At 37.0% G+C, this 9549-nt stretch overlaps 1 protein-coding gene across 1 annotated transcript; it reads left to right on the forward strand.

Moving 5' to 3' along the window:
* The first annotated feature begins 1189 nt into the window (after positions 1 to 1189).
* On the forward strand, positions 1190 to 8431 carry LOC116109471 (MLP-like protein 43). Its single transcript, XM_031395683.1, has 3 exons — positions 1190 to 1290; positions 6312 to 6451; positions 8127 to 8431. Exons 1-3 carry the CDS (start codon positions 1190 to 1192, stop codon positions 8429 to 8431), a joined length of 546 nt encoding a protein of 181 aa, XP_031251543.1.
* Positions 8432 to 9549: the final 1118 nt, after the last annotated feature.

The raw sequence follows: 9549 nt of genomic DNA on the forward strand, positions 1-9549 counted from the left end.
GAAGTTTGATCAGACAACCCAGATCTGGATCTGAGAATAGAAGGAGTTCGATCAGACAGCACATAGCTGAATCTGAGAACAGAAGCAGTTCGATCAGACAGCACAAAGCTAGATCTAAGAACAGAAGCAGTGCGATCAGACAGCGTGGAGCTCGATATGAGAACAGAAGCAGTTTGATCAGACAGTGTAGAGCTCGATTTGAGAACATAATGAGCTCCATCTGAGAGCATAACGAGCTTAATCCGAGATCATAACGAGCACAACGAGCTCGATCAGAGAGCATAACGAGCTCGATTTGAGATCATAAGGAGCTCGATCAAAGAACAGAGTAAGTTCGATCAGATAGCCCGGAGCTCGATCTGAGAACAGAGGAAGTTCGATCAGACAGCCTGGATCTGGATTTGAGAATAGAAGGAGTTCGATTAAAGAGTGCAAAGCTCAATCTGAGAACAGAGGAAGTTCGATCAGACAGCCCAGATCTGGATCTGAGAACAGAAGGAGTTCGATCAAACAGCGCAGAGCTGGATTTGAGAACAGAAGGAGTTCAATCAGACAACGCAGAGTTAGGTTTGAGAACAGAAGGAGTTCGATTAGACTGCGTGGAGCTCGATCTGAGAACAGAAGCAGTTCAGTCAAACATCACGAAGTGGATTTGAGAATAGAAGGAGTTTGATCAGACAGCGCGGAGCTGGATCTGAGAACAAAAGCAGTTTGATCAAATAGCACGGAGCTCAATCTGAGAACAGAAGCGGTTCGATCAGACAACGTGGAGCTGGATCTAAGAACGAAAGTAGTTCGACCAGACAACGTGAAGCTCGATCTGAGAATAGAAGTAGTTCGATTAGACAGCGCGGAGTTGGATCTGAGAACAGAAGCAGTTCGATCAAACAGTGCGAAGCTTGATCTGAGAACAAAGTAGTTCAATCAGACAGCGCGGAGCTTGATCTGAGAACATAACAAGCTCAATCTGAGAGCATAATGAGCTCGATCAGAGAGCATGACGAGCTCGATCTGATAACAGAAGTAGTTCGATCAAACAGCATCGAGCTCGATCAGAGAGCATAACAAACTCGATCAAAGAGCATAACGAGCTCAATCTACGATCATAACGAGCTCAATCTGAGAGCATAACGAGCTCGACTTGAGATCAAGAGATCAACGATCTCAACGTGTGATTAGCGATCTGAACATGCGATTTGAAGCTAAAGATCAACGATCTGAAGCCGAAGATCAAGAAGACCTGAGAGTACGATTAGCAATCTGGCCACGTGATCTAGCCGATCTGAACGCGTGATCTCAACAATCTTGAACGCGCGATTTGAAGCTAAAGATCAGCGATCTAAAGCTGAAGATCAATGATCTAATCGTGCGATCAGCAATCTGAGCGTGCGATCAATGATCTGGCCACGCGATTTGAGCGACCTGAACGCATGATCTCAATGATCTTGAACGCGTAATTTGAAGCTAAAGATCAGCGATCTAAAGCTGAAGATCAACGATCTGAGCATGCGATCAGCGATCTGCCCATGCGATCGGAGAACTTTGACGCAGGTTTGAGACTTACATGGGCCACCAAACTGTTAACGCTTGATTTTGGATGCCAACGACTTGCACGTGCAAAGTGCTAAGAGAGCCTTAGAAATTACATGTGATGGATTGGTAGCGTGCCGAATGCACCAAATTAATTAACCTTACTAACCTAACTACTAAATTGTATATGGGGTGAGCAAGGGTCGATCCCACAGGGAATGATTCGATTAAATCCTATATTCTATGCCAATAGCACAATGAAAACAACACAATAAAACCCTAAACAGTGAACAGGACAACAGAACAGAGCAATGAAAGGGGTTTGTAATAAAGGCAAACTAAAGTAAACCAAAGAAGTCTCTAATGGAAGAAAAAAATCAGATTAAAAACAATCAATTCTCGGTTCAAGATCCACCTAAACATGCATTGGACACGAACTAATCGTAACACTATCTATCTGGTTATTATGGAACTACTGACCTTAAGAAACAACAAGATCTGTTACCCGAATTCTCCCTTAATCATCACTACTGAAATAAGCTTTTCAATTAGATCCTAACCCTCGAACAACCTAGAATAAGCTCTCTAAGTTTAATTCAATGGCAGCCTTAAGAATTAGGAAAATAGATCAATCTAAGCAACAATCACACAAGCTCGGATTATTTAACTTAGGTTATGTTATTCAAGATGACAGAATGAAAACTTGTCCATAATCATCTATTATCATGTGTTACCCACTGAATAGAAAAAGGACAATTACAGATCACAATTCCTAATTCTAATAGATAAAATTGCGATAAAATAATTCAGTAGGCCATTACTAAATCACCCAAACAGAAAATTATAAACAATTAAAACAGAATAACATAAACAATTCCAATAAAAATGAGATTAAGAATAATGTTACTGAAGTGAGGTTACACCAATGACATGAATTTAGGCTTCAAAATCCCCTTGAACTGAAGAAGGAAGATCAGCCTCACATCTTGACGTAGAAAGTAAAAGAAAACCAAAAAAACTCAAAACCACTGCTGTTCTCTTCTCCCCCCTTTTTAACCAAACAACCCATCAATAAATAACATGTGTTTTCCTTAGTTCTACCCCAAGAATCTCAGAATTTCTTTCCAAGACGTTTCCTAGAAGATAGACTTCCAGATTTGTCAAAATCTTATGAGATATGGAAAACAAAATTTGTCTCTAACTTGCACCAGGATTCTCGAAATGCAAAAGATCTTTTATGGGCTCGGTCACTTCATAAAAATTGTAGTCCAGGATGTGTAGATGAATATGGGCTTTTGAATCACTCGCTTTCGATATCTGACGCTCCAGTTAGGCCCGTTCGAAGATTCAATACTCAGCCAGGAAATCCTTCCGGGACTAGGATTCCAGGTCCGGTTTTGCAACAATCAATGAAGACCCAAAAAACTCGGATTCTCGTCCATAATACCTTCCGGGAAATTTTGATTCGTCAACTTTACTTTTTCTGAAGAACACTTTTGCAATCGAGAAATCTGACTCCATGAAAAACCTGAAAAACGCAGCACTGGTCAGAATAACAAAAATCTGGAATTTCCTAATCTTTTATCACTTATTTCCTAAAGTCTATCCAACTATGCCAAACTCACAAAATAAACTCTAATCAACTCAAATAGGCATAAAACATAACAAAAAACATAATATGGAAGGAATAAAAATATATAAATTACACTCTTATCAAATTTCCCTGACATTAGCTTTTGCACGTCATAAGGTAAACTAATTCAAACATTAAAACAACTACACTCAAGTCATATCAAGAACACCATCATGATGCATAAGCAACAATATTTAATGCATGCATTCATACCTAACTTAGGAAGCAGCAAAAATAATATAAGTAGAGTTAAGGACATTCATCTCTCTTCATCATTTTCCACAATTAGTCTCAACAGTTAATGCAAACAAGGAAATTTTTTTCTTCTCTTTTTTCGTTTTTTTTCTTTTTTTTTTTTTTTTCTCTGTTTTGAAAAAAATGAGTGCATTTATGCTCCATCTCATTTCATGGTTGTGTTTATAGTGAGTGCGTTTTACGCTCCTCTCAACTCACTACACCCTTTTTTTTTTTTTTTTCTCCTTTAAGGGTTGTATACACTCCTCAATCATGCTTCGGCACCAAGTTCACACAACTTCTCAAGACATATGTTTCAAAACTACAAATATTCAAATATGATTAACTCTTTATGAATATTGCTAACATCCTAAGTCAAGGAATATGTTCAATAACAAAGTCAAGTTACTTTCATGCATCACTAGACGTTCAAAGACATGACTTAAAGCATAAACCTTCCTAAAAACAAAAACACTTTTTTTTTTTTTTTTTTTTTTTTTTTTTGCCAACGTTACACCTACACCCTAACTTCTCCCCCACACTTAAAACTTACATTGTCCCCAATGTAAAACCCAAATGTAGAGACAGGCAAATAAAACAAATAAAACAAAAAAAATATGGCAAATAAAAAAACTAAATTCAAAGGAAAAGAAAATCAAATCTGAATTCTTGGGTTGCCTCCCAAGCAACGCCTTTGGTTAAAGTCGTTAGCCCGACTCTCTGAATGGTCATCACTACTCATGTATCATAAAAAAAAATGAAAAAAAAAAAAACACAACTAAACACTGATTAAATGAAATAACAAAAGACCATAGAACATAAAAAATAATCGACAAAGAACATTCCCCGGTAACGGCGCCAAAATTTGGTAGCGTGCCGAATGCACCAAATTAATTAACCTTACTAACTTAACTACTAATTGTATATAGGGTGAGCAAGGGTCGATCCCACAGGGAATGATTCGATTAAATCCTATATTCTATGCCAATAGCCACAATGAAAACAACACAATAAAACCCTAAACAGTGAACATGACAACACAATTTAGTAATGAAAGGGGTTTGTAATCAAGGCAAACTAAAGTAAAACAAAGAAGTCTCTAATGGAAGAAAAAAATCAGATTAAAAACAATCAGTTCTCGGTTCAAGATCCACCTAAACATCCATTGGTCACGAACTAACTGTAACACTATTCTATCTCGTTATTATGGAACTACTGACCCTATGAAACAACAAGCTCTGTTACCCGAATTCTCCCTTAATCGTCACTACTGAAATAAGCTCTTCAAGTAGATCCTAACCCTCGAATAACCTAGAATAAGCTCTCTAAGTTTAATTCAATGGCAGCCTTATGAATTAGGAAAATAGATCAATCTAAGCAACAATCACACAAGCTCGGATTATTTAACTTAGGTTATGTTATTCAAGATGACAGAATGAAAACTTGTTCATAATCATCTATCATCATGTGTTACCCATTGAATAGAAAAAGGACAATTACGGATCACAATTCCTAATTCTAACAGATAAAATTCCGATAAAATAATTCAGCAGGCCATTACTAAATCACCCAAACAGAAAATTATAAACAATTAAAACAGAATAACATAAACAATTCCAATAAAAACAAGATTAAGAATAATGTTACTGAAGTTAGGTTACACCAATGACATGAATTTAGGCTTCAAAATCCCCTTGAACTGAAGAAGGAAGATCAGCCTCACATTTTGACGTAGAAAGTAAAAGAAAACCAAAAAAACTCAAAACCACTGTTGTTCTCTTGTCCCCCCTTTTTAATCTAACAACCCATCAATAAATAACATCTGTTTTCCTTAATTCTACCCCAAGAATCTCAGAATTTCTTTCCAAGACGTTTCCTAGAAGATAGACTTCCAGATTTGTCAAAATCTTATGAGATATGGAAAACAGAATTTGTCTCTAACTTGCACCAGGATTCTCGAAATGCAAAAGATCTTTTATGGGCTCGGTCACTTCATAAAAATTTTAGTCCAGGATGTGTAGATGAATATGGGCTTTTGAATCACCCGCTTTCGATATCTGACGCTCCAGTTAGGCCCGTTCGAAGATTCAATACTCAGCCAGGAAATCCTTCCGCGACTAGGATTCCAGGTCCGGTTTTGCAACAACTAATGAAGACCTAAACGAACTCGGATTCTCACCCATAATACCTTCCTGGAAAGTTTGATTCGTCAACTTTAATTTTTCTGAAGAACACTTTTGCAATCGAGAAATCTGACTCCATGAAAAACCTGAAAAACGCAGCACTGGTCAGAATAACAAAAATCTGGAATTTCCTAATCTTTTATCACTTATTTCCTAAAGTCTATCCAACTATGCCAAACTCACAAAATAAACTCTAATCAACTCAAATAGGCATAAAACATAACAAAAAACATAATATGGAAGGAATAAAAATATATAAATTACACTCTTATCATGGATCCATGAGATTTGAATATGGTGCTGAGGTTATATATGTTGCAGAAAACATAAATAAAAGATTGGCAAGAGGGGGTTTTTATAGTGGTTTAGATGCTTAAAGCAAGTCTTACATCCACTGTTATTTTATTGATCTCTGACTATTTCTATGATATTGCCCATAAGACATACAAAGATGAAGAAATACAGTGTTTATAGAGAGAAAGAATTGAGCTCAAATCTATGCCTAGCTCTCATATGCCCAACCCCTTTTTTTGGGAAGAGAAGTACCAATTTATACACCTTTGAGGTCAATGTAATGAGTGTTTTGCAAGTTGCCTTGACATATGGAAGACTCTCGTCCACTTATCTCTTGAAATGAGATAGAGTTGGTATGAATATCTTTGAGGAGGTATGAGCTTGATAGCTAGTACAAAAAAGACATTTATTGAGCTGACATCAGCGTGACTTTTTAGGCATAACAAATATCCAGAGTTCTTCTCCTGCACACCTTTCGAATCGACAAAACCTAGCCCCGACAAAATTCAAAGTGTTGATTTAATCGAGGGTCAGTGGGGAAAAGATGGCTCTGTTTACTGCTGGAACTTCCTCCTCGGTAAGTAAAAGTCTATATCTTGCCGTAAATTTTACGGATACAAAGGAGCGCATCCACATTTTTTGAAAAATTTTAATCATATTTATTGACGCTATTAATAGTTTACTACTAGAGAAAACTTATACAAGACAGCCTCGGTGTGTTTGTTTTAGTATTTTGAATAGTATTTTTGATATTTTTAGAGTTGGGTGGGAATAACGAGGTATGATTTAAAAATTAACAAAACACCCCCTAGATTTGTTAATTTCAAACACCCCTATAATAAAAATATTAAAAAATACAAAAACACCCTCACCCACCCATTAAATACCGATAGCCGGCCACCACTACTGGAGGGTGGCTGGAGTCGCCGTATCGACGCATGACTGACTGGATCTGGCCGGTCGTGCTATGAGATGATCTTTTCCAGCCAGATTTGGCTGTTGACGACTAGATTTGGCCATGTTTGGTGGTCAACGACGGCCAAAGATATGGCCGTCGTTGATGACCAACTATGGCCAAAGATTTAGCCATGAACGGCCAAATCTTTGGCCGTAGATCTGGCCTTTTTCGGTCAGATCCACGGTGGATCTGACTGGAAAATGATAGATCGATGTACTACCGGGAAGATCAAGCTGATAGTATGCCATTATGCCAGATTCTGGCCACCTTCCGACGGTGGTGGCCGGAATCTAGCAAATATGGGTAGGTGGGGGTGTTTTTGTTAATTTTTAAACTTTTTTGGGGGGTGTTTAGTTAAATTAATAAACTTTGGGGGACTAAAAATTGAATAAAAATATAATAGTATTTTCTTAATAATGAAACAAACTATTATTTTGAGGATAGAATTGAAAATAGGATAGAAAATAGTAAACCAAACACACCCCTCAGGGTGTATTTGGTTTAGTATTTCTACCCATATTCCCAGTCTTATTTCCGAAATATTGTTTGGCACATTATTCCAGAAATATTAGTGAATTTTTTAATTACTTTTAGGCCCCTTAAGTTTATTAATTTCACTAAATACCCCCTAGAAAAAAGTTTAAAAATTAGCAAAAATACCCGCACCCCCCATACTTGCCAGATTCTGGCAACCACCATCGGTGGTAGCCGAAATCTGTCACAACGGCTTAAACCAAACCTGGAACTGATCGGTTATTCACCAATCTGGCCGGAAAAGGTTAGATCTGGCCGCAAAAGGTCATAGCGAGGCGTTACAACACAGATCCGACTGGTCTATGTCGTAACGAAATTTTCTGGCTAAATTCCGACGATGGTGGCCAGAATCTGGCACTGCAGGTGGTGGGGGTATTTTTGTCGTTTTACATATTAGGGTGTTTAATTAAATTAACAAACCTTGGGGTTTTTTTATAAATTTTTAAATTTTACCTCATAATACTCCCCTATCCAAGTACCCAAAATTATTCCCAAAATAATGAACCAAACGCGCCCTATTTATTTTATTGAACAATTTCACCACGTTAGCTAACCACCTCTTATGTGGTTTTTTTGAAAAGTAACAATATGTATCTTTATTGTATTAGACGATCTCACCATATCAATCAAGTGAAGTGATCAAACTATCTGATATAAGTTTTTAGATAAAAATTCAGTCAAATTACTTTCACATATTGAAAGCTGACTTTTAATTAGTATTTCTGAGCGTAGTAATTATTTTGAATTGATCAACTTATAGATGGAAAAACTGCAAATAATAAGGTGGAAGTCGGAATTGACAACAAAAGCAAGTCAACTACTCTCAAAACCATACAAGGAACTCTGAAAAAATCGTTCAAGAGCTTGATCATCAACATGAAAATTACTCCAACGACTGAACAAGGCAGCTTGGTGCACTGGACCCTTGACTATGAGAAGCTGAACGCAAATGTTGAGGACCCTAAATCCATCCTTGATATGGCTATCGCTAGCTGCAAAGATGCTGGTGTTTACCTTAACAATAAGGCAAAGACACAAAGCTCTCGTCTGCTGCAAACTAACTGATATTATAAGAATCGATCTGCTATAGCAGATAAATATATGCATATGCGTGATTGGATCGGTGTACTCTTTATGGTGTCTTGTTTCTGCTACTAAATATGATGTATGTTCTGAATGTATTATCGAATCTCTTGCATGCTTCTACTACGTAAAAAATATGCATGTATTATGTATCTTTAAAATAATTAATCTGAACTAGCGACATGCCTTCCGATATATATTAAACAATTAACCAACTCAAGAACAACTGATCTATATGCATCCAAAATATATAATTAGGACTTAATGAGCTTACATTGAATTCAGTATCTTTTTCATGTCATGTTCTTTGCCGTAAGCCTTCTTTGTCTTAGTATTTACATACAGAGCAGGACAGCTACGTTTTCTATTCATGAAATCATCCAATTTGAAAATGTTGATATTTTTGTCAAACTTATGTTATGGTAGACAATGAATTGTTGAGCAAATATATGCACACACCATTCTTTTGTGCAAGCATCTATTGTCTGACACATTTTGTCAAGTGGCATTTTCTCTTTGATTGTCTTGCCCATCAAGTTTATTTTGATTCATGATATCCTTGTGTGAGCTTGTCGAACCGGTCGTCACAGCCACAAAAATTAACCTAAATACCATAGTTAGCGGTAAGCAGGGTCGAATCCACAGAGAGCAAGACTAACGACCTAATGAATATTTGAGCTAACGAAAGGGAAATTGGCAAATTGATTGATTAAACTAAACAAACTAAATGCAAATAACAAAAGCTTGAAATTAAAACTAATGAAGACTTTATAATAAAAACGTTGCCACTACGGTTTTGGTTCGACATGAGACCAACTCACACAATTCTCCTCCACCCTATACGATCCCTAAACCTACAAAGCAAGGTAAATCAATGAAATGGCTTTCCGGCACTGTAGGTATAATCTATCCTGTCTCATCCGATCACTCAAGTTCGATTGGTTAAAGACTATCATTGAATGCTGACAAATACTACAAGACAATACCACTAGTTGGTACGCGATTAACAAATACAATTTGTCAACACGTATCATCCAATAAACCAACTTCACAATAAACGCAACAACAGTAGAAATGACATTAAATCCGAACACAACTCA

The sequence above is a fragment of the Pistacia vera genome, unplaced genomic scaffold (assembly GCF_008641045.1).
Source record: "Pistacia vera cultivar Batoury unplaced genomic scaffold, PisVer_v2 Contig580, whole genome shotgun sequence".
In the NCBI taxonomy this organism is placed as follows: Eukaryota; Viridiplantae; Streptophyta; class Magnoliopsida; order Sapindales; family Anacardiaceae; genus Pistacia; species Pistacia vera.

Coding starts and splice junctions, on each gene's coding strand:
- LOC116109471 (XM_031395683.1), top strand. CDS start 1,190: ATGCGATTTGAAGCTAAAGATCAACGATCTGAAGCCGAAGATCAAGAA. Junction 1,291..6,311: donor GATCTAGCCGATCTGAACGC/GTGATCTCAACA, acceptor GTGACTTTTTAG/GCATAACAAATATCCAGAGT. Junction 6,452..8,126: donor CTGCTGGAACTTCCTCCTCG/GTAAGTAAAAGT, acceptor ATCAACTTATAG/ATGGAAAAACTGCAAATAAT.